At 40.2% G+C, this 25381-nt stretch overlaps 1 protein-coding gene across 3 annotated transcripts; it reads right to left on the minus strand.

Moving 5' to 3' along the window:
* Positions 1 to 1599: 1599 nt before the first annotated feature.
* ZSCAN23 (zinc finger and SCAN domain containing 23) lies at positions 1600 to 23688 on the minus strand. 3 transcript variants are annotated; one of them, XR_008955653.2, is made up of 8 exons: positions 23591 to 23688; positions 20554 to 20685; positions 16053 to 16537; positions 15655 to 15802; positions 14647 to 15273; positions 6797 to 6908; positions 4540 to 6598; positions 1600 to 4037 (listed from the first exon to the last, which is right to left on the minus strand). XR_008955653.2 is itself a non-coding variant. In XM_063605214.1 (7 exons), exons 4-6 carry the CDS (start codon positions 16458 to 16460, stop codon positions 14660 to 14662), a joined length of 1170 nt encoding a protein of 389 aa, XP_063461284.1. In that variant the 5' UTR covers positions 16461 to 16537; positions 20264 to 20396; positions 20554 to 20685; positions 23591 to 23688; the 3' UTR covers positions 8697 to 12252; positions 14647 to 14659. The 3 variants fall into 3 exon arrangements, 2 of the variants coding, with proteins under 2 accessions (XP_063461284.1, XP_063461285.1); XM_063605214.1 differs by lacking the exons at positions 1600 to 4037; positions 4540 to 6598; positions 6797 to 6908 and adding exons at positions 8697 to 12252; positions 20264 to 20396; XM_063605215.1 differs by lacking the exons at positions 1600 to 4037; positions 4540 to 6598; positions 6797 to 6908 and adding an exon at positions 20264 to 20396 and having other exon boundaries at positions 8697 to 15273.
* Between the last annotated feature and the right edge of the window lie 1693 nt (positions 23689 to 25381).

Consider the following 25381-nt stretch of genomic DNA (forward strand, 5'->3'; position numbering starts at 1 on the left):
GGATTCTGATATGATGAAAAAGCTGAATTCTGACTGTGAACTTTACCACACTTGTTACACTGGTAGTAACATATCTCCCTGGTGTGAAGCCTCTGGTGCTGGTTGAGGACTGACCACTGGCCAAAGGCTTTGTTGCACTTGTCACATTTATTATAGGGTCTCTCTCCAGTATGGATTCTCTTAACGATGAATGAGTCCAGTGTTTGCACTGAAAGCTTTCCCATATTCTTCTCATTTATATATCTAACTCCAGTGTGAATTCTCTTATTTGCATGAAGCCTACACTCCTGAGTAAAGGCTTTCCCATACTTGTTACATTCATAGGAATCCTCACCAGTGTGAATTTCTGATGCTGAATTAGGACAGAGTTTGGAGCAGAAATTATTCCACATTCATCACTGTGGTATTTTCTGGATATTTTCCTAGTCTTTCCTCATACATTTGGACATCTACACAAAGTTCTCAGGAATACTGCCATCAAATCTGACAGTGTTTTCCTGTTGGCATGTTATTTCATTTCTTTTGTTTGGGAAGAACATTCTCATTCTTCATTTTGATCAAATCATCTGAAAGAAGAGACTGAAAATGTCAGCATAATTCACTCATTCACATATACTTTACTCAATCACTTGCTCACGAAATAAGCACTTTTTAGAACTACATGCCAGAAGAGATAACAGAAGGAACTTATGTGTATATCCACTGGTGGCATAACCATATAAAAGAGTAATTATTTCATATGTCCTTAAAGCAGTAAATTTTTTTTTTTGTATAGCCCAAGTGAGATATATCTTAAGAACAAAAAGAACAGAAAACATGTGTATACACACACACGCCACCATTAAGCTATTTACAGTAATCATATTTGTGGGTAATGCTGATGTTTTTTATTATGAGGCTATTGTGTATATATTGTGGGACAGCAAATGAGTAATTATTTGATGTTCTATCATTCCTGGTGTCTTTGAGAATCCTCTAAAAGGAGATACAGATGAAGATAAGAGATTAAGACCCCGAAGTAGTAAATGTGAATTAGAACTATCAATGTGAACTCATGATACACACTTTCTTTTAAATTTTTTCCTAACTCTGAGTACTGGAAAGGCCTAGGACCAATGACTAAGCCATAAGCACTCCTAATGCCCTATTTTTGGTTTTGAAATACCATTTCCCATTAGGCAGAATCGGGGGTCCTTGGAAAAAGTATTAATTCTAGGACTATGTAAGGAAAACTATAAGATGGGCCTCGTACATCTTATCATACAGATCAGCAAGAAAACTATCAAAGATGACTAGGTTCATGTCATAAGGATTCACATGCCAAACTGAAAAGGTTTCTACTGCTCAAAGAGGAGACAAATGAGCTTTAGTAAGGATAGTATTATGGACTGAAAAACATCAAATAACGCTTCAATCCAAAAGTTCCTAATGACACTATTACTAACAACTGGTCACTGTTTTAAAGGATGACTACAAACTAATTCATTGTTTTGAAAACTGATTTAAAAAGCAAAGTAGTGGGGAGTGACTTAAGCAATTATCTTGCCTTTCCTAAACAAACCATTGAATAACTAAACAAAAAATCAGGGGAAATGTCTCTTTATATAACTATTCCAGCTTTATTAAATGAAGAAAGAAGGATACAATTAGAATGTCACCATTTTGGGACCCCTAATGGATTATTGGCTATAGGTATTGAGGATCAATAGCTGCTAACACCACAGAAAAAGAGACAAACAGAAAATAATAGGCTTCAAATAGAACACACCATCTTGCCAAATTCATTAAATTTATCTGGTCAAAAAAACTTAAAACTTGATTTTGATCAAGCCTGTACATTACTACAATTTACAGAAAATACAGAGGACAACAGAACATCTTAGACTATAGCACATGCTGCAGACAGCAAAACCCATGCTGTGTGCAACTCTACAGGACAAACAACTTCATTTTCTTTAACAAGTGAGTTGGAAGAGAAAACAGGAGAGGGTACCCATATATTAAAAGAAACTTAGGAGACATATCAACCCATCACAATGTGTTTTCTTCCTTGGATCTTGATTCAAATAAGTTAAAAAACAAAATGAACAAAAAAAAGTTTATGACATCTTTGAGAAAACTGGAAAATTGATATTAAGGAATTACTGTTAATTGTTTAGGTATGAAAATAGTATTATGTTTACATTTTTAAAATTCATATCTTTTACAGCAAATATTGAAATATTTACATTTGAAAGACTATGCTAGCTCAGATATGCTTTAAAATTATATATATATAAAAGCATGGGATATGAGTAGAGTTGTAAGTGAAACAAGATTGGCCATAATCTGATAATGTTGAAGCTGGGTGACAGGTTTGTGGGGATTTATTAGAAGTAGTACAATTGTACTTTTATATATGCTTAAACTTTTTTCATAGTACAGAGTGAAGAAAAAAAGAAAAAGAAAAGAGTTTATGGCTTTTAGTTGGTAGTATTTAAAAAAAGAAAAAAGCAGCAATGTAAAAACCCTCTAAGGCCAGTTACAAAATAATTCAATACCCTTGCAGTGAAATGTATGTCAGCTACATATAGGTATTATATGTAACTTGAAAAGATATCCATAATGTAATATTAAACTAAAAAACAAGTGGTAAACAATATGTACTGTATAATGACATTTTAGCATGCATGCGTGCTTTCCCAGTAAGCATGCACCTACTAAAGTTTTATGTTTCCTACACTCATTTAAAAAATGTACATTTAAAAATTTACTAATTGCATGTAGCCTTTTAGTAGTTTTCTATTGGCTTCAATATAGAAAAACATTCTCCTGTCTTTGTGATAAGAGGTCTGGGTTAAGGAAGTTGGCAGTATTAGAAGGGAGAAACTGAACCATGCAAGGTAACATGAGTAGCAGGATTTTTAAAAAAAAACAATTTTAAGGCAAAGAAGTGAAGAAAGAAAAGAATCATAATCTAGGCTAAAGTGGTATGCTTAGAGGAACAGGTTAAAAGTGGAATAGGCAATAGAGATTAAATGAAAGGTATGCAGAGATTTTAGTGACAAGGTTCATTTGGAAAAATGCAAAAAGACACCAACATTTCCTAACTTCTTTGCTATCTCCTCCTCAGCATTCTCCTTAACAGTGTGAAACTCCCAACATTCAGAGCTGAGTTGACCCTTTACTGGCTGGAGCCGGACTCCAGGTGAGTCCTATGAGGCTGCCAGATACACTATTTGCGTTGGGACACTTCTTGTCCCCTGTAGGAGGGTGGGGAACTGGGCACAATTAGATGGAGTTCAATGAGGGTGACATTTGCTGAAAGTTAGAGCTTAAAATCCCATTATTACTGTGGAACACACGATGGGAGGGCAGAAAGCAGTTTTCTGTCATCTGCAAGGGCAGGGATAAACGGACAAAGAGGGGAAAATACACAGGGCCTACAAGTTAAAAAAAACTCACCAAACTAGAACAAAAATAAATAACTCTGGCCAATAACATGTTAGCCATTTTCTCTAACTACGCTAGAGAAGTTATCTCAACTCTCTTATCTCTCTCTGGAGATAATACTTGCTATCTGACAAGACATTTCTTCATTTTACCTTTCCTCTCAGATCATTCAGCTTCCTCTCCAAGTTCTTCAGTACAGACAGCCTCTTTCCTATACTCTGGGATGCTCCTATACCCAGGCCTGGAGTTCTTGGGCAGGATGGTCAGGATCAGTAGTTCCAAGACGTGTTCCTTGCTGTGTATCACTGGTCTCCACCACTGATGGCAAAGAACCTGAAGCTGGACCCTTGAGGCCCAAGTAAATACCCACCATATCCTCTCTGAAGAACTCCTGACCAGAAGCTCCCTTTCTGTGCGGGCTAGATTCTTTAACTATTTGACACTTCTTTCGTTCTTCTGCAGTTGGTCTGAATGCATTCCTGGGTGAAACAGCTCAGAAGACTGGCTCACTGCAGCAGTGCGTATGCTTCAGGCTGATGGTAAGGCATAACACATCATTGTTGAGATCAGCTCCAAACTGGAACATATTTACTCAGAGTGAATGGCTGTATCAAGGCAAAAAATGTGAAGGTAAAAAAAAAATTTCTGTGAAAGATAAATAAGCAAAAAATGACATAAAATTAACTAAAAGACATTTCAGTTACTTCAAGAGTGAAGAATAAGACACTATTAGCTTTTAGATCTAGAAAATTCAGTGAAATATTCAGATGATTATCAAAAGCAATAGGTGCAAAAAGTAATGCACACAACTTGGTATGCTTATATTGCATGTCAGATGGGTCAATTAACATTTACAGGCATACATTGGACATATTGCAGATTTGGTTCTAGACCACTGCAAAAAAGCAAATATTGCAATAAAGTGAGTTACACAATTTTTTTGCCTTTCCAGTGCATATAAAAGTTATGTTTACACTACATGACAGTCTATTAAGTGTGAAGTAGCATGTCTAAAAAATGCATATACCTTAATTAAAAGATACTTTATTGCTAAAAAAATGCAGGACTCTTCACTGAGTCATAATCTTTGAGGCTGCAGAGTCTTACCTTAATGTCTGCTGACTCATGGCTGATTAGGGTGATAACTGCTGAAGGCTCAGGTGGCTGTGGCAATTTCTTAAAACATGACAACACTGAAGTTTGCTGCATCAGTTGATTCTTCCTTTCATGAACTATTTCTCTGTGGTATGTGATGCTGTTTAATAGCATTTTACCCACAGAACTCTCAAAGTTGGAGTCAATCCTCTCAAACTCTGCCACTGCTTTATCAGTCAAGTTTATGTGACATTCTAAATTCTTTGCTGTTATTTCAACAATTTCACAGCATCTTCCCCAGGAGTAGATTTCATCCTAAGAAACCACTTTCTTTACTCATCCATAAGAAGCAACTTCTCATCCATTCAAATTTTATCATAAGAATGCAGCAATTCTGTCACATCTTCAGGCTACACTTCTAATTCTAGTTCTCTTGCTATTTCCAGTATATCTACAGTTATTTCCTCCACTGAAGTCTTGAACCTGTGAAAGTCATCCATGAGGATGGGAATCAACTTCTTCCAAACTCCTGTTCATGTTGATATTTTGATCTCCTCCCATGAATCACAAATGTTCTTAATTGCATCTAGAATGTGAATCCTCTCCAGAAGGTTTTCAATGTACTTCACTCAGATCCATCAGAGGAATCACTATCTATGGCAGCTATACCCTTACAAAATGTATTTCTTAAATAATAAGACTTGAAAGTTGAAATTACTCCTTGATCTGTGGGCTGTGGAATGGTTAGCTGTGTTAGCAGGCATGAAAACAATATTAACCTTTTTGCACATCTCCCTCAGAGCTCTTCAGTGACTCGGTGCATTGTCAATGAGCAGTAATATTTCGAAAGGAATCTTTTTTTCTTCTGAGCAGTAGGTCTCAACAGTGGGCTTAAAATATTCAGTAAACCATGCTGTAAATAAATGTGCTATCATCCAGGCTTTGTTGTTCCATTTCTAGAGCACAGACAGAGTAGATTTAGCATGATTCTTTTTGTTTGTTTGTGTGTTTGAGACAGGGTCTTTCTCTGTTACCCAGGCTGGAGTGCAGTGGCACAATCTTGGCTCACTGCAACCTCTGCTTCCCAGGCTCAAGCAATCTACCCACCTTAGCCTCCCTAGTAGCTGGGACCACAGGTGTGTGCCACCACACCCAGCTAATTTTTGTATTTTTTTGTAGAGACAGGGTTTTTCCATGTTGCCCAGGCTAGTCTCAAACTCCTGGGCTCAGCAATCCTCCTGACTTGGCCTCTCAATGTGCTAGGATTACAGCATGCCCAGCCAGCATGATCCTTAAGGACTCTAGGATTTTCAGCTTAGTGAATGAGCATTGGCTTCAACTTCAAGTCACCAGCTCCATTAGCTCCTATCAAGAAAGGCAGACTGTCCTTTGAAGCCAGGCACTGACTTCTCTCTAGTTATGGAAGTCCAAGATGGTATCTTCTTCCAATATAAAGTGTTTCATCTACATTAAAAATATGTTGTTTAGTATAGCCACCTTCATCCACTATCTTAGCTAGGTTTTCTGAATAACTTGCTGCAGTGTCTACACCAACATTTGCTGCTTCACTTTGCACTGTTATGTTGTGGAGACAGCTTCTTTCTTTAAACCTCATGAAGCAACCTCTGCTAGCTTCTAACTTTTCTTCTGCAGCTTCCTCATCTCTCTCAGCCGTCACAGAATTGAAGAAAGTTAGGACCCTGCTGTGGATTAGGCTGTGGCTTAAAGGCATGTTGTGGCTGGTTTGATCTTCTTTCCAGATCACTCAAACTTTCTCCGTATCAGCAATAAAGCTGTTTTGCTTTCTTATCACTCATGTGTTCAGTGGAGTGGTTTTACTTCCTTCAAGAACTTTTCCTTTGCATTCACAACTGGCTGTTTGGTACAAGAGGCCTCGCTTTCAACCTATCTCAGCTTTCAACATGTCTTCCTCACTAAGCTTAATCATTTCTAGCCTTTGATTTAAAGAGAGAGATGTGAGACTCTTCCTTTCATGTGAACACTGAGAGGCCACTGTAGTGTTATTAACTGGTTTCATTTCAACACTGTGTGTCTCAGGGAATAGGGAGGCCTGAGGAGAGAGAAAAGGGGGAATGGTTGGTTGGTGGAAGAGTCAGAACACACACCACATTTATCAGTTAAGTTAGGCATCTTATATGGGTGTGGTTAGCGGTGCCCCAAAACAATTGCAAATTACATCAAAGATCACTGATCACAGATCACCATAATAGATATAATAATAATTTTAAATTTTGAAATACTCATTTACCAAAATGTGACACAGAAACACGAAGTGTGCACATGATGTTGGAAAAATGGTGTTGACAGACTTGCTTGATGCAGGGTTGCCACAAACTTTCAATTTGCAGAAAACACAGTATCTGTGAAGTGCAATAAAGCAAAGTGCAAGTAAAATGACATATGCCTGTATAAGTCAACTTCTCTGTGCCAAGAATTGTGCTAGATGATTTCAAAAGTTTGTCTGTTTGTTTGTTTGAGACAGAGTTTTTCTCTCATTGCCCAGGCTGGAATGCAATGGCGCGATCTCGGCTCACTGCAGCCTCTGCCTCCCGGGTTCAAGCCTCCCAAGTAGCTGAGATTACAGGCATGTGCCACCACACTCAGCTAATTTTGTATTTTTAGTAGAGACGGGGTTTCACCATGTTGGTCAGGCTAGTCTCAAACTCCTGACCTCAGGTGATCCACCCGCCTCGGCCTCCCAAAGTGCTGGGATTACAGGCATGAGCCACCGCGCCTGGCCCAAAAGTATTTTTAATTTTAGAATAGTGTGCATGTCAGTCAGGGGACCTCACATCTGACTTATCAGTCCCAAGTTAAACAAACAGGGCCCCCTTGGTACACAAACCCAGTGGGTATTTTTCAGTCCTTTTCCTACCAGATGCCCCTGCAGCACCTAACACTGCTAACTACCCCCAATCTTCTAAGAAACACTATACTCTTCTGGTTGTTCTTCCATAAGTTGGTTTTTGTAGCGTTTAGCCTAATGCTTGGCACTGAGGAAGAACAGTTATGCATTGCTTAATCACATGGTTATGTTCTGAGAAATGTGTCTTTAGGCAATTTCATCATTGTGAGAATATCATAGACTGTACTTCCACAAACCTAGATGGTAGAGCCTACTATACACCTAGGCTATAGTGTATAACCTAATGCTCCTAGGCTACAAACCTGTACAGCACGTTTCTGTATTGAATATTGTAGGCAGCTATAACACAAAGCCAAGTATTTGTATATCTAAACATATCTAAACACAGAAAAGGTATAGTAAAAATATGTTATTATAATCTTATGGAACTATTATTATACACGTGGTCTGCTGTTTACTGAAACATTGCTATGTGGCACATGACTGTATTATATAAGTACCTGTTAAATATGTTTCTAATGACTATTATAGTCTACTTCGTAGCTCTTATTCTGCCTGTCAAAAATGTCTAGTATCCAGCTGGGCACGGTGGCTCCAACCTGTAATCCCAACACTTTGGGAGGCTGAGGCGGGTGGATCACCTGAGGTGAGGAGTTCGACACCAGCTTGACCAACATGGAGAAACCCCATCTCTACTAAAAATACAAAATTAGCCGGGTGTGATGGCGCGTGCCTGTAATCCTAGCTATTTGGGAGGCTGAGGCAGGAGAATTACTTGAACCCAGGAGGCGGAGGTTGTGGTGAGCTGAGGTTTAGCCATTGCACTCCAGCATGGGCAACAAGAGCAAAACTCCATCAAAAAAAAAATGTTTAGTATCCTAAATTGAAATCCAGCCTTATTCTCATCCCATATTTATTCTGGGCAATCTCAACCATTTGATGACATCAGCTTTCACCTGAAAACTCCTAAGCCTGATTCTCTCATACCAATCTTTCTTTGGAGCTCCAGGCCCTTACAGTCCAGTGGTGCATTAGACCTTTTCACTTGTATGTCTTACAAGCATCTTCAACTCACCACCAAAAATTCATCATTTTCCCCTTGTGACCAATTTATTCTCCAATATTAGCCATCTCTTATAAAATTGTGCCACACTTACCTAATAATTTAATCCAAAAACCTGCCTATTTATCCCTGGCTACATTTATTTTATTTAAAGAATACACTTAGTATGTGACAGGCAGTGCTCTCAGTACCTTTTCTTTCTCACTTTCATCAATCTAATTAGTTATCAGGTCTAGTTAAATCTGTAATCTTTAACACAGTTCCACTTGGTGCCCTCTTTATTTCTATAGCCAGTGACTTACTTTCACCAACTTATGGTTTTGGTTCTTTCTTTAACAACTACAAGTCTCTTATCTCTCTTGCTTTCAGTTTTGCCCCTTTCCAATTCATTCACCACACCACTTCTAGAATATTTCTAGAAAGCTAGTAAGATTACATTACTCCTCTGCTTAAATCCAGACAGAGCATATAACTGCCCAACTACTGTGCATTGCCACAGTTTACTGGGTGCTTCAAATGGCTTATAGGAGTACCACCAGCATACTGATCTCTTCAGCTACCAGGGTGGCCAGGAAGTGTGCATACAAATTTTCTTTATGTGCTGTGACATTAAGAAAATGGAAAAGCACACCACCCTATAAACTTTAAATTCCTCAGCATATTTCAGTTACTCTCTACTCTCTTTGCCCCACCTCTGCCACTCTTGTTGCCCAGGCTGGAATGCACCCATCTTCATTTACTTGTGGTTTTCTGAAATGGTTTTCTGATCCCTCCTTCACATACTATAACTATCCCTCAAGGTCCATTTCCTCTTTGCTATCCAACTTCTGAGAGTCCACAGAGACAGCTCTGCTATTGCCTACTCAGGGAAGTTATCTTTAACGTTCCACCTCCAAAATCCCTATGTACGAAGTTTATTTTCCTCAAGGCAACATGTCTTTCCCATTACACTATACAGTAAGAAATGCCTTTTATCTGGCTTATTCCCATTTTTGCAACATAAAGCCTGGCCCATTATGTGGCACTCAATAAATGCTTGCTTGAATGTTCTAACTTCTGAATGTTTTCTTACCCAGAGAAATTCACGTACCACCTCCCTCTGTTTTGCAGAATTGTGGGGACCATGTAAAGTATTTTTCTTTAAGTACTAAGCCTTTACAGATACACAATATCGTGACCATTAGCATAGGGGATTTTTATGAAAACTCTGAAAAAACTGTTCAGGTTAAAACGGCCGTAGGATTCAGAAAACGTATACGGAAGCCAGCTTTTGGCTATAAGGACCTGTCAGCTGATGGATTCCGGTGAGGCCTCCTTGCTGGTAAGTCTGTGCCCTCATCTCAGAAGGGGGTGATCCATACAGACCTAGCTCTGTACGGCGCTTTGTTCAGTTCTCTGTATCTCTGAAATGTCTGATGGAGCCGACACAAAACACAAAATCCTGATCCTGAGAGATCTACGTAAAAGAGGGGAACTCCAGCAAGCCCTGGAAAAGGGGGCAACAGCACCCCCTCCGAGTACCGTTATCTCTGGATCGCTGAGAAAGTATAAAGCATCTTGCATGGGTAGAAGAGACCAGGACACCGCCTACACACACAGTCCCAGGACACTAAAACCTGAACACCTCTCTAGGAGAAAGGACGCACTTCGGCCGGCTCCTCTGCCGCCTCTCTAGGATTCTTGGAGGATCCATCAATCTCAGTGGTTCATTTGTGCACACCACCTGGCTCGCCTTTGTGAGCGCAGAAGCCGCCTCAAAAAGGCTGAGGCCGACAGGGGTCGTAACCTCTTGTGTCCAGCAGCCACTCAGTCTGGGCTGACTTCTCTCTCTCCCCTGCTGAAGACACTTGACTGCTCGCACTGGATCCTGCCGTGTCCTCCATTCCCTAGGTCCCCGGTCCTCCAGGGTCTCAGGCGTCAGGGTCTTTCCCTCTATCCTCAGGGAGATTCCTCAATTCGGCCCCAGCGAGCACCTTAGAGCCCAACCAAGATCCTGGGATGGCTGATGGGGCTGTAGGAGTCTGGGCACAGGCACACTCAGAGCTCCTCCCACAGCCCTAGTCATGTCTCTCAGAAGATAAAGGGCTTTCCAAACAAAACAACCAACCAACCAACCAACCCCAGGTCTGGTATTATCTGTACCACACAAATTGTCCAATTACCTTCACTCTGCCCCCAAGGGTCAAATGCAATAATCAACACCCACCTGAGGAAAACGGGGAAGATGTTGGCTTGCTCTCCATTGTTTTAAAACTGTTTAAATAAATCAGGTCCCCCCGAGTAACTTAACCACTAGCAAGTTTGGGGCTTATAGATCCCTGACTACATACCCCTCTACAATGAATTAGCAGAAGTCAGGGGTGATGAGGGGAGGCCACCACCACCCCCACCCCTGCAGTCAATGATCTTGAGTCAATTGCTGAATAGCTATGAAGATCTATTGACACACTTAAGGCAGGGTCAGCTGTCTTTGGTACCATCAAGTGGCAAGAGGACTCCTCCACAGCCAACAAATGATGTGGAGTGAATGTGATAAATTATGAAACTACTTGGTACAATATCTGCCCCCTTCCCCTTCATCCGACTACCTGCTTAAAATGGCTCACTGTTTGCCTTAACACTGCAAGCTCTGATCCAGTACTCTATCTTCTCACTTTCTTCTACAGTATAAGGTTGAACACTGTACTCCATCGGTCCCTATACCACTGAAACACTCCTGTGCTTCCAGGATGTTGTCCATCTTGTCTGGTAAACCATTCACTCAATAGGTTAATCTTAGGTAACTAGTTATGTTAACAATGGGTTTGTCTTAATTAGGGGCGGGATGGGGGGGCCCTCTGTTTTGTTTGTGCAGACATATTATCCCATCCTTTCTTTCCTAATCCAATAGATCTATTACTGGGGGTTACCAGGCTAGGTGGCTACACCTAAGTCTCCAACAGCCTTTTTCATATATATTCTGCCTTAGCTTTCATGCTAGAACATTGTAATCTTTCTGATTCTCTGTCTTTTCTATATGCTTGGTTGAAAAAATACTGCCTATTGCAAAAATTATTAGTATGGGGACCATACCTCCTGGTTTATACCTGTTGTCTTGGTGTAATTATTAACAGCACTCCTTTTCATTTTCAAGTGTCCCAGATTGGACAATAAATTATATAGTTACCTTATGTGTGTGGACCACTAATATGCTAATTAGATACAGATTTTCAGGCTCTGCCTCAGAAACTGATTCAGTAGGTCTGGGGTGGGGCTGAGAAAACTGCACTTCAAACCAACAACCCAGGTGATTCTAGTGCAGGTATCATCAAGAAATAGTGCTTTCAACACTGCCCATTGGCAGTTGGCATAGAAAACTGGGGATAGGTTCAAGGAGATCTAAAAATCACAGTGGTTTATAGACTATGCTTTTCTCCCTGTCCTCCATTTTATGGAAAGTAATAAAAAGTGTGAGGAGTAAAAGGCAGTGAGATTTTCACTGCTTAAGACAATAGTATCTAAAAACTTGGACCAGTTGATAAATAAGAGAGATTTCTAATAATTATTATGAAGATGAAGCATGTTTCTTGGCAACACTCTGTCTCTGCATCTATCTTTTTATTTTTCCTTTGGTCAACATTTTTTGCCCAATCTAGAGTTTTAGCATCTAATTTTACCTTCTGTCTGATTCTTTTTTATGTTCTTATATTTTGTTCTTTTTTCTTTCCATCCCACTTTGTTGTTGCTGTTGTTTGCAGATGCCTACAGTGGGTCTCAGGGCTCCAAGTGTAAGTGTCTATGAAACCATATATAATTCACAATTATCTTTGTTCATAATTGGTTTCCTTTACAAAATTTTTAAGGCAATAAAAGACAGAAAGATTACTACAAGTGCTTAAGCACTTTGGACTTCACTTTTCTCATTATCTTAAATGGAGAAGCATTTAAGATATTTATAAACTCAGAATACTATAGAATATGTATTACATCACTTTATGGAATACATATTTACTTAAGAAGTTGATTTTACTTCAAAATCGAGTCTACTATATTTTTCTTAACTTCACTCAAAAATCTGTAGCTATTTATCTTGGAAATAATTTAACCTCAAGACACAATAAAAAATACTTTTCAGGAAATATAAGTTTTTTATAATACCCACAATAAGCCTTAAGTAGTGACACAAACAGTTTGATATGTAAGGTGTAAGAATATGTGATAGAACTAAATACACTAAACTGAAAAATACCACCCATCACTTCTCCATTTCTCTGTAGAAGAATTATGTGCAATTCTGGTTGCCCACGCCTTGTTTCCTAGCTCATATGAAAGCTGTTAGCTTTTGAACAGAAGGAATTTAACTTGGACTAAACTGGGGAAAAGAATGAAACAGAATATGTAACATTTTAAAATAGTGAGATTTTTCATCTATAGGAGTTTGTTAAATAAACTATGGAGTATGAACAAATAAAATTCTATTCACTTATAAAAAGAATGAAGAAGTTCTGTTACGATGTGGACATCTCTAAAGATTATATTCTTTCATGAAAACAGCAAGGTATTAGAAGAGTATAAATAATATGCCATCTTCCTGAGTAATGGAAGAAATAAGATTATACATTCATATTTGCCTATATTTACATAAAGAAACACTGAAAGATACATAAGAAACTAGTACAATGGCTACTTATAAAGGGAAAGTAGACCTTTTTGTATTATTTTGATTTTTGAACCAGGTGAAGAATGAATTATCTTTTTAAAAAAGTCCTACTGAGTAAATTAAATTTTAAAAGCTAAAAATAATAATTACAAAAATAAAATGCTTTCAATGAGGAATAAATGAGAAGAGTCTTTCCTGGACTCCACTGTAAATTAAATAGAGGAGTTGTGCATTTATTGAAACATATAAATGGGTGGGTTTGTTGAGCAACTTCAGTGACTTATAAATCCTATAAATTCCATATACTTGTAATTTTTATTTGGTGATATAATGCCTCCAGTGGCTTAATAGAGTGTTACACTAGGAAGTAGGAGACAGGGTTCTAGTTCCAGCTCTGCTTTTAACTGGCTGTATGATCTTAGTTACTTCCCAGAACTTCCTTTTATCTGTCAAATAAGAGCAAGCAGAAGTGATCTCTAAGGTCCCTTAGAGTGATTCTGTTATTCTTAAGTTACTTGCTATGTATTGGGTATTTGGGTGTATTCCAAACCAGATTGTTTTCACCATAGGTTTTCCATTTCTTTGTCTCCTGGACGTTGTGTAAAGCTTTGTAAAGAGTTACTAAGTCAATGTTAAGGGAAATAAATTTTTTTATTTATGATCTTGGTGGTAATCAATAGTAAATGCTGAGAAATGTGGAGGTTATAAAAACAATCAACATGAAAGAGTGATCATACTCTTCAATCTTGAATATGTTTCAAATTTTCCATACAAAATATTGAATAAAGGAGAAAAAGACAAAAACAAAAAAATGCTCATTATATGTTACGGGAAAAATACAAAGAGGCCTGTATTTTCCAATAAGAAATCTGAGGTGAGATATCAGATTTTTAGCTAAGTTTCTTAGCCTCTGCGTAAATTTAAAATCATGAGCAATATTTGTTATGAGGAGCCACTGAGCTGCTAATAACATATGGCTGCTTCAGTTCCTTGGTTCCTAAAGGCTACCTAAAAAATCTATAGAAATCTAACTTACTATAAATCTACATTTATATAGGAGGATTCATCTGCCCCTTTTTGTAGGTTACAAAGCAAATTATCATATTTTATGTGAATGGAAAGAAATCAGGAAACCTATATTATGAATTTTATTACAATTATTTTTAAGTTAATTTTTAAATACTCGGTGAACTGCATTTGAGATTATTTTGTACTCAGCCTACATATAATTATTTTAAACTTTTAAAAAAAGTTTTTAAAAACTAGGATGAAGAAGTTTTCCTGAAATAGAAAACTTCTTGCACAGATGTGTGTGAAACTAGGTCTACAGCATACATGATGAAATCAACACAAGAGGCAACATTCAGTATTGCAAAGCTGTGGATGTCACTGATCAGAGAACTCGGCAGATGTATTTAAGATATTATGCTTCTGTCTGCATAAAAGTAAGGGAATTTTTACTGGCTTTCCCTTGAACTTTTCTATGCTAGAGGACACAGCAGGGACAAAGTAAGAAATATTATCCCCTACCTGTTCCAAGGAGCTAGCTTGATTCAGCCACTGGGTGGACTTTCCGATGCTGGATTAGGTTGCAATGGTAAATGAAGTTCTTGCCACATTCTTCACATTCATAAGGTCTCTCTCCAGTGTGAATTCTCTGATGCTTAATGAGGACTGAACGTCGACTAAAACTCTTATTGCACTGATTGCACTGGTAAGGCTTCTCCCCAGTGTGAATTCTGAGGTGATGGAAAAGCCCGGCATTCTGGCTGAAGGCTTTACCACAAACACTGCACTGGTAGCGCTTCTCCCCAGTGTGGAGTCTCTGGTGCTGGAATAGGCCTGACCTCTGGCTGAAGGCCCGCCCACACTCATCACATTCATAAGGCTTCTCACCTGTGTGTGTTCTCTGGTGCTCGATAAGGATGGAATTCTGGGTGAAGCTTTTTCCACATTCACTACAGATATAGGGTCTCTCCACTGAAGAGCTCACCCTTTGCTTTTCCAATCTGCCCTCACGGTCACAGGTATCTCCATACTCAGGAATCTGAGTAATATTACCATTCTGTTTTCCAAGAACTTGTATAAGAGATTTCACTTCCTGAGAAATCTCCCTCTTTGGGGCTAACTCCACATTCCAAGTCCCAGCCTTGCCATCTAAAATAATGATAACATGAAAGATAACATGAAGTATGAAAAATAACAGATTATCTTTCCAAAGACAAAAGAAAAAAAGTGGCCAGGAGAATGGGTGGAAGGGGACAAGTAGCCACTTTTTCTGTTTATTTTTCCACTCTAAAGCTATTATACCCAGACCTCAGGGAAAAGATGCACGGTATTATAACTGCTTACTTAATTGTCTGCCTCTCCCACTAGACTGTAAACTTCGTGAGAGTGGGGACCACATCTGCCTTGTTTATCACTGTATCCCTGGTACCTGGCACAGTGCCTGGCATACAGCAGACACTAAATAAATGGGTTGAATTGATAAATATTCAGGGAATGAGGTAGGCTGTCTGAGGAAATTCTGATCCTCACCAATCTCTTGAACTGGGCACACCTCTCGCAAATTATACCCAAGTTGCTCTTCCAAGGTTTGGAATTGGTCATTTGATGACTCCTGAGCTGCTCCTGGAGTTGCCTTCTCCTTTACAACCTCTTCCTGTTCATGAGCATGGCTCAGGACCTGGTGGAAATCAAGGACAGTTGGGAACCCAATATCAGAGAGAACATGGCAAGGAGGCCTCCTCAGGGCCACTGGATAGAAAAGAAGGACCAAGAAGCTGGCAAAGAAAAAACAGAGGCAGAGAGACTAAAAGCCTACAGAAGATCAAGTCTGGCATAAAAAAAAATCCTCCTCCTCTACCTTTTCTTGTTGCACTGAAACCCCATACTTGTTCTTACAGGTATAAATCCCTGTTCTCCCATCTTCTCACCTGCTCTCCTGGTTCATCCAGCTCTCTCTCCAAATCCTCCAGCACAGTCACTGCCTCCTCTCCACTCACAGGACGGTGCTGTCTGACCCAGGCCTGGAGCTCCTCGGGCAGGATAGTCAGGAACTGCTCCAGCACCAGCAGCTCTAGGATCTGCTCCTTGGTGTGCATCTCTGGTCTCAGCCACTGATGGCAGAGCTCCTGGAGTCTTTGAAGAGCCTCCCGGGGCCCAGGGGACTCCTGATAGCAGAACTGCCTGAAGCGTCTACGAAAGATCTCTCTGGTATGAGGGTTATTTCTTGACAGGCCTGATTCTGGCCCACAGGAATGTTCCTCCTCTTCCTCCTTTACCTTCACTGCCAGAAGTCCTTCCTGCATCTCTGCAGTCTGAAGGGTCAAGGTTATGGCCATCAAAGGTTTAACTATTCAGAAAAATAATCTATTCTTGATAATTCTCCCTTGATCTTTTCTTCTGGAAACCCCGAGATCTAGACAATAATTTACGAAGAAAAAAATATAAAAATGCAGAAAACCTCAGGACAAGGAGGGACTGGAGTATTTACACTAAAATCAGTCACTCTGTCTCATGAAGGAACACCAAAACCTGATTAATGATAGATACTTTAGAAATACGAATCCAGATAATATAGGAAGAAAAAAGAAATGGAACAAAAACGCCTACAGTTTTCTGAAGGAAGGTACTGTTTCAATCATCCTGACCGAAACAGCTCAAATCAGCTTGAGTATATTGGGTTTCCATTTGAATAGCAAGATACTAAATTCAGGGTAAATTTTAGCTGTATGAAGGTAAAAAAACACTTTGGGCCCAAGTGGTCACAGATGACACCAAGAATCAAGAAGAAAAGGGAAACAAATGGAGGATGGAGGGAAAGTAAAGAATATAAAAAGAATAAGAACCGTAAGAAATGCACTTGGAGAGAGGAGGCAGAGTCCCTCCAGCCATAGAAGGTAGAGTCCCTCCAGCCATAGGAGGTATGGAGGAGGGAGATCTAGGTTTAAAGTGTGTAAGGTCTTGGACTGAGACATCAACCTGCAGGTATTCCCTCCAGAGTCTTGGGCTTCATGTTTTGAGCCTTGGTCTCTTCAATCTATAAAACAGGAATCCTAAAACCAACACTGCCTATCTTTCTAGGTTGATACAAAGATAAAACGAGGATAATGAGCACAAAGAAGTTGGCTACTTAGTAAACTCCAAAGTGGTAACACTTATTTTTCTTATGTTATTGTATGATTAAATGAATATCCTAGTGGTTTAAGGCTAAGGCAAAAGAATCAGAAAGTAGTTGACTGCAGTGGTCTAGGCTCAGAGATACTAAAATGACGGAAATATTGGTTCCAGTACTTTAAAACAGGAGTAGAATTTGACCTTTCTCTTGCCCTTTAATTTCTTTGAAACTTTTTCTCTTTGAAGCTACTTGAAGGTGGAGAGTAGGCAATTTTATGTAAAATAAAATTACTGCTAATAAAAAGACAAATGTCTATGACTCCTGAGGTCAGGAGTTCGAGAATAGCCTGGCCAACATGATGAAACCCCGTCTCTGCTAAAAAATACAAAAATTAGCTGGGCGTGGTGGCACACGCCTGTTATCCCAGCTACTCAGGAGGCTGAGGCTGGAGAATCGCTTGAACCCCGGAGGCAGAGGTTGCAGTGGACTGAGATCACACTACTGCACTCTAGCCTGGGCGACAGAGCAAGACTCTGTCTCAAAAAAACAAAAACAATAACAAACTTATGAGCAATCTTTACCAGGATAGTAATTAATGAAGACAATTTTCTGAAAGAAAAACAATTATATGACCCAGTGATTTCTAAGCACCATCTTCGAGTAGAGACTTTCAAACTTTTTTGACCAGGACTCTTATTAAGAAATATTTTATATTATAACCCAGAACACACATGCATATGTATATAAGTATATGTTTGTGCATTTATGAGATACACAAATACCTAAAATAATAATTTCACAAAACACTATGTATCCTTGCTCTATATAGTGACATACAATTATTTTTAAACCTATTTCATTAAAAGACAAAAAAAAAAAAGGCTGGGAACAGATTTTGTGGGTTATAAAATCTATGTGGTGGGTTGTGACACACCACATAGATTTTATGACCCACAAATGAATAATAACCTGTAGAATAAAATATTTTTGTTTTAAGTAAAATTGTTGTAATCCATTGCAAAAATAACCCTACTCTATTCTGTTTGTTGTTTTTTGTTTTTGTTTTTGTTTTTTTGAGGAGTCTTGCTCTATTGCCCAGGCTGGAGTACAGTGGCGCAATCTCAGCTCACTGCAACCTCCGCCTCCTGGGTTCAAGCAATTCTCCTACCTCAGCCTCCTGAGTAGCTGGTATTACAGGCACCCACTACCAGGCCAGGCTAATTTTTGTATTTTTAGTAGAGACAGGGTTGTACCATGTTGGCCAGGCTGGTCTCGAACTCCTGACCGCAGATGATCCACCCGCCTTGGCCTCCCAAAGTGCTGGGATTACAGGCATTAGCCACCGTGCCCAGCAACCCTACACTATTCTTAAGGTGTTGACATGCATTGTGAAATTAAATAAGAATAGGGTATTTTATTAGTCTGTTCTCAAGCTGCTACTAAAGACATACCCAAGACTGGGTAATTTATAAAGGAAAGAGGTTTAATTGACCCACAGTTCAGCATGGCTGGGGAGGCCTCAGGAAACTTACAATCATGGTGGAAGGGGAAGCAAACATGTCCTTCTTCACATGCAGCAGCAGGAGAAGTGCCGAGCAAAAGGGGGAAAAGCCCCTTATAAAACCATCAGATCTCATGAGAACGCACTGTCACCAGAATAGCATGAAGGTACCTGCCCCCATAATTAAATTATCTCCTACCGGGTCCCTCCCACGACACATGGGGATTATGAGAAATTGGGAACTATAATTCAAGATGAGATTTGGATGGGGACACAGCCAAACCATATCAGGTATTTAAATTACAAGTGAACACTAATCACATTACAACCCGAAGAAAAATTAGATTCATATTGTGATTATTGGTTATATTTATCAAAGGGGAAACAAACTACTGGCATGGGACAGCATCCTTCCGGATAACCTGCACACATAATCCTCTCCATAAAGTTCTGACATCTTTGGTTTGGTTACCTTCTGTAATCACTACCCCAGGAAGTGTACAGAGGATTTTTTTCCTCTAAAGACAGAATCTGCAAATTCATGTTTTCCCCCACTTTTTTTTTTTTGAGACGGAATCTCACCCTGTCGCCCAGGCTGGAGTGCAACAGCATGATCTCAGCTCACTGCTTCCCAGGTTCAAATGATTCTCCCCTCAGCCTCCTGAGTAGCTGGGATTACAGGCACCCGCTACCATGCCTAGCTAATTTTTGTATTTTTTTGGTAGAGACAGGGTTTCACCATGTTGGCCAGGCTGGTTTCGAACTCCTGACCTCGTGATCTGCCTGCCTCAGCCTCCCAAACTGCTGGGATTACAGGTGTGAGCCACCACGCCCAGCCTTCCTCCACTTTTCTTGGTGCGACTCACCACCACTGTGACTACCATACTATCTTTTTCTGTCATAACTTTTCATACACCATTCATTCACTTGGCAGATATTTATTCAGAGCCTACCAGCAAATATATATTCAGAGCCTACCATATTCCATGTACTGTTCTAGGCACTGGGGATACAGCTGCAATTATAACAAAGTCCCTAGTCTCATGGAATTTACATCCTAATAACAGTATTAATAATAGCAGACATTTATAGTGCTTTTAACGTGCCAGGTATTGTTACAGATGCTTTATATATATTAACCCATTTAATCCTCAAAACGACCATAAATAAGGTGCTATTATTACCCCCATATCACAGATGAGAAAACTGAGATATGAAAAGTTTAAGTTACTAGTCCAAAGTTCAAGTCAGTTACAGATAGTAAGCAGTGAAGCTGCAATTCAAACCCAACAAATCTGACATCAGAATTTACAGTCTCCACTGCTACAACACTAACTTCTGTTGGGGAAAAGAGGGGCCAGGATGAGGAAAAGGGGTCAGAGGAAACAGATAATAATTAAGTATTTGTGAAGTAGTGATAAATGCTATAGAGAAAATAAAGGTAAGGAGATAGAGAGTAAGGGGAAAGAAAGGTTGCTATTTTATAGAGTCAGGGAAGGCCTTGATAAGGTAATGGTTGAACAGACCTGAAGGAAGTGAGGAGCAAGTCACATGGCTATCTGGAGAAAGACTGTTCCATGCAAAGGTAACTGCCAAGTGCAAATTTTTGCAGGTGGGAACACACCTGGATTCTTCAGGTAATAGCTAGTTGAACAATGGCTGGAACAAAGAAAACAAAAGGGAAAGTAACAGGAGATAAAGCAGGGAGCTTGGGAACTGATCATGAAAGGCAGTGGTAAGGGCTCTAACTTGTATTCTATGAGATATGGAAACCACTGGGGATTTTTGAGCCAAGGGGTAACAAAATTTTACTTACATTTAACACAAAAGCATAACTCTAGCCGCTGTGTCAATGACCTTGGGGTTAAGTGGAGGCAGAGAGGGATGCTATGATAATCATCCAGGGAAGAGATCATCATGGCTTGAAACATGGTCTGCTGAATTTGTTCTAGGGTAAGAAAGTTTTGTGGTAGAAATATCAAATAGCTAAATCCAGAATATATACTCGCACATTACTCAATAAACGTACCATGGATTCAAAGGATGAAACAGCCACTTATGCTTTCTTGTTTTTTCAATCTTTTAGGGTCCGAAAACGTCTTTTTCTTATTTACCACCTGTGCCGCTTGGTTTCAAGTCAAAGTTTTTCTATTCAAAGGCAATGCAGCTGAAGCTTAGAGCTCTGCCCAGAAAAATTCATTTCTGGGATGTGGTGTTTCAAATCTTTATACAGTTTCCCAAATACAAATTTCCCTATTTTCTGTGTATACTCTGGGTTCATTTTTGCTTTCCTTCACCTGATTTTGCTTTTATCTGGTGGCCTTAATACCCAGATCCTTGCACCAGCATACCTGAGTTCTTCTTTGAACCCGGTGTCTCCAAAAGGCTTCCCCAGTTTTTTGTAATACTGCCCTCCTCGTCACAAACATAGAGTTCCTAATCTTCCATTCAGGATCACAACCTCAATGTATATGCCAGGTATATAATTAGCATAATAAGTCTTACCTTAAAAAATACATCTGCATTTTAAAGTTGGTTCCTCCTAGAGCCTCAGCAAGCTGAACACCCCCAAATCTACCATCATCCTCATGGAAGGATGCTGTTAACCAAGGACATGCACGTAGGTGAAGACTAAGCAGCATGTAATACAAATGTGCCTTTATCATCATATATCCCACGACCCTCACCTCCGCTGACACCATCTATGGCTCCTCACTAATTGGATGAATTCCCAAACTCTCAAGCACAGTTTAAAACCAGTCAGACCTTTAGCTTCTGTTGTCTGGCTCCACTCTTGGTTTCCTCTATTCCACAAGCAAAAACTCTCAGCTCCAGTCAGGTTTTTCTTCTCACTATTCTAATCAGGCGTTTCTCATCCCTGCGCCATGAGCTTGGTCTTGCCTTCTTCCCTTATTCGAACCTTACCCAATCTCTGCAGCTTGATTCAAATCTCACATCCTCTCTGAAGTCTTCTTTATCCATTTCAGCTCACCCTCTTCCAACTGCCCACTCATATGTCATGTACTGTATGAGTCCCACCTTTCACCCTCAGTCACAATCTATCTTGTACCATTACTTCTCTTCAGAACCATTTTTTTAAATCCAAAAAGTAGAGAGGAATATAGAATTCTTTCACCAAGTTCTATTACCCTGAAATAAACAGTCTTAAATACTGGAATGTGTCCTTTTCTATGCGTTTGCAATCGTATATACACATGTATACACATGTGCACACATAGAGTTGATATAAGCCCATATATTTTATTTACCTTAGACAAGCAGAAGGTAGTATGAGATAGCAGAGAACACAGGCAGATCTGGTTGTTAATTTTTTTTTTTTTTTTTTTTGAGACAGACTCTTGCTTTTGTTGCCCAGGCGGGAGTGCAGTGGTGCGATCTCGGCTCACTTGCAACCTCTGCCTCCCAGGTTCAAGCAATCCTCCTGCCTCAGCTTCCGGAGTAGCTGGGATTACAGGGACCCACCACCACTCCTGGCTCATTTTTGCATTTTTAGTAGGATGGAGTTTCACCATATGGGTCAGGCTGGTCTTGAACTCCCGACCTCAGGTGATCTGCCCACCTCGGCCTCCCAAAGTGCTGGGATTACAGGCATGAACCATAGTGCCAGGCCATCTGTGAATTTTAACGCAGTGATCTTGGGCAAGTTAGTTGATTTTTCTAAGCCTCAAGCTCATATATGAAATGAGGTCAACAACTGCCTTGCCAACTTGTTGAGAATATTAAATGAGATAATGCATACAAAGTGTTTTTGCACAAAACCTGGCATATAAACATGCAAATTAATCTTTTAATAAGATAATGTACAATTTTGGTACAATGGTAGTTTAATTAATAGTTGCTACTTTCCCTTAGGGCCAAGACTGTAATCTTTTTCTATTGCTCAAAGAACAAGATGAGTGGGTGAAAACATGCACACAAACCAATGAAACGGCTGTTTCATCAGGTTTGCAGAAACACTGAAAGATATACGTCTTCAGATATATTCTCTCCAATCAAATCCTAACTAGAAGCCCAGGACTACTGAGGTACAAAAGAAGGACGGGATTCAAATGAGCGAAGTAACTTCCCGGGTTATAGCTGTAAAGCTAATATAGGAACAGAGTGGAGTTAGCATAGCAAAGGTTTTAAGAAAATGGAGTCTGGAGCCAAATTGCCTGTATTTGAATCCTGCCTACACCCCCTACTCGCTCTACGACCTTGGGCAAGTTACTAACTTCATTTTCTTCTTGTATGTTAATTTTAAAAAGGGGCGGGACAGAGAGGTGGGGTGTAGTCTACATAATAACAGTGCCTATCTCATAGAGTTATGAGAAGCAGATAATATTTGTAAAGTGCTTAGAACAGTGCTGGGCTGGCACATAGTAGATGCTATTTATTCTTCTAAAAAATTCGATAGCAGCAAGAGCCTTTATACTATGTGAGTTAGACTAAGAAAGGCTGTGGCATAGTTTAAAACTATCCCTGCTCATTCTTTAAAATAAGTCCACAGTAGACAATAAGACATCGGAAAATACAAACATTTCTTCATATCCGAATCTATTTGAATCCTAAGATGCAGATACGGAGAGTTCAGAGTGCCATCAGTACAGGGCAGAGAGGTTGAAGAGCTCAGGAACAGACATAGGGTGGGGGAAAGGGGTAGGGGCAACGACGCTGACTTTTGGTTAACAAGGCCCTTCCAGGCTGCGGAGCAACCTCCTCTGCCCTTCACCTGCCCGGCCCATCTCTGGCCAGGAAGACCCTGCCGCCAAATCCCCACACCCAGTCCAGGTCGCAGTGCACAGACTGGCCCTTCCGAAGCCCCTCAGCGGTAGCCCGACTCCGAAGCTCACCGAGGAATCCGTGAGAGGAGATGCCACCTGGCGCAGATCACACCGGCTCTGAATCCTTGACAACCGCAGCCCAAAGAATGATAAACTACAAAGGCCGGAAATGCGTCACCGCGGCCCGCTCTCCGCGGAACAGCGGTTCCGGCTGTGTTCCTTCTAGGAAGGCCGGAGGTTTCCACACCTCTGTGGTCGTCACTCTGAATCCCGTCTGTAGTCTTAAGTGAGATACTAGGTGACACATTGTCTTCCACGTGGCAATATAATAACGGCCAACATAGTGTTTTAACACGTATTAATTCATTACCCCGCATAACAACCCTGTGAGTTAGGTACAATTATCTCCATTTAACAGGTGAGGAAACTGAAGCACATTTCTACATTTATTAGTTGCCATTTCCTGCAAAGAATACCTTTTCTTTTCCCTGCCGTCTCATTTTATCACGATGAACTCATGGATTCCTTTACAAATAATTACTGTCATTATTATGTTGATGCTCAAATTATTTAAAATTTGGTCAGTTGGAGCCCTTTCACACTGCTCCCTCTCTTTTCTTTTTTTTGACAAAGTCTCCAGGCTGGAGTGCAGTGGATGCGATCTCATCTCAGCTCACTGCAACCTCCGCATTCCGGGTTCAAGTGATCTTCCTGTCTCGGCCTCCTGAGTATCTGGGATTACAAGAACACATCACTATGCCTTAGTGAGGCTGGTCTTGAACTCCTGTCCCTCAAGTGATCTGCCCCTTCGGCCTCCCAAAGGGCTGGGATTACAGAAGTGAGCCACCGCACCCGGCCACAAACAGGTTTCTATGTCCTTTGATAAGTTCCCAACAGCTTTTGTGCACTTCACTTTCTCACAAAAGATATTTCAGTCCCATTTTATACTATTCCTACCCTAAACCTAGAATCACCATTACTTCATGAAGCTACAGTACATCAGTGAAAAATGGTATATAGAAACCAAGATCTGGATTTCGGGCAATGAATAACCTCATTGCTACTGTGTCCGGGATTGGTTCCTGCCAGTCTACTGTGTCCAGAATTGGCTCCTTCCAGTGGGTTCCTGCTCTGACTTCAAGAATGAAGCCGCGGATGCTCACGGTGAGCATTACAGTTCTTAAAGATGGTGTGTCTGGAGTTTGTTCCTTCTGCTGTTCAGATGTGTCCAGAGTTTCTTCCTTCCGGTGGGTTCGTGGTCTCACTTGACTTCAGGAGTGAGGTCGTAAACCTTTGCAGTGTGTTACAGCTCCTAAGGGTGGCGTGCCTACAGTTGTTTCTTCATTCTGGTGGGTTCGTGGTCTCGCTGACTTAAGGACTGAAGCTGCAGACCATTGTAGTGAGCATTACAATGCTTAAAAGTAGTGCAGACCCAAAAACTGAAAAGTGGTAAGGTTTTATTGTGAAAAGGGAAACAACAAAGATCCCACAGCACAAAAATCAATGCTAGCAGGTTGTCACTGCTGACTGGAGCGGGGGTGGTAGCCAGCTTTTATTCCCTTATTCGGCCCCGCCCACATCCTGCTGATTGGCCCATTTTACAGAGCACTGATTGGTCCATTTTACAGAGTGCTGATTGGTCCATCTTTACAAAGTGCCGCTTGGTGTGTTTATAAACCTTTAGCTAGACACAGAGTGCTGATTGGTGCATTTTTACAGAGTGCTGATTGGTGCATTTACAAATCTTCAGCTAGACACAGAGTGCTGATTGGTGCATTTACAAATCTTCAGCTAGACACAGAGTGCTGATTGGTGTGTTTACAATCCTTTAGCTAGACAGAAAAGTTCTCCAGGTCCCCA

Source organism: Pan paniscus, chromosome 5 (genome assembly GCF_029289425.2).
Source record: "Pan paniscus chromosome 5, NHGRI_mPanPan1-v2.0_pri, whole genome shotgun sequence".
Classification (NCBI taxonomy): domain Eukaryota; kingdom Metazoa; phylum Chordata; class Mammalia; order Primates; family Hominidae; genus Pan; species Pan paniscus.

What these genes read in the sequence shown, in the direction of transcription:
- ZSCAN23 (XM_063605214.1), bottom strand. Translation starts at nt 16,460, where the DNA reads ATGGCCATAACCTTGACCCTTCAGACTGCAGAGATGCAGGAAGGACTT. An exon ending in TGGATGAACCAGGAGAGCAG is followed by an intron (nt 15,803 to 16,052) that starts GTGAGAAGATGG and finishes GATTTCCACCAG; the next exon opens with GTCCTGAGCCATGCTCATGA. An exon ending in GTGCCCAGTTCAAGAGATTG is followed by an intron (nt 15,274 to 15,654) that starts GTGAGGATCAGA and finishes TCATTATTTTAG; the next exon opens with ATGGCAAGGCTGGGACTTGG.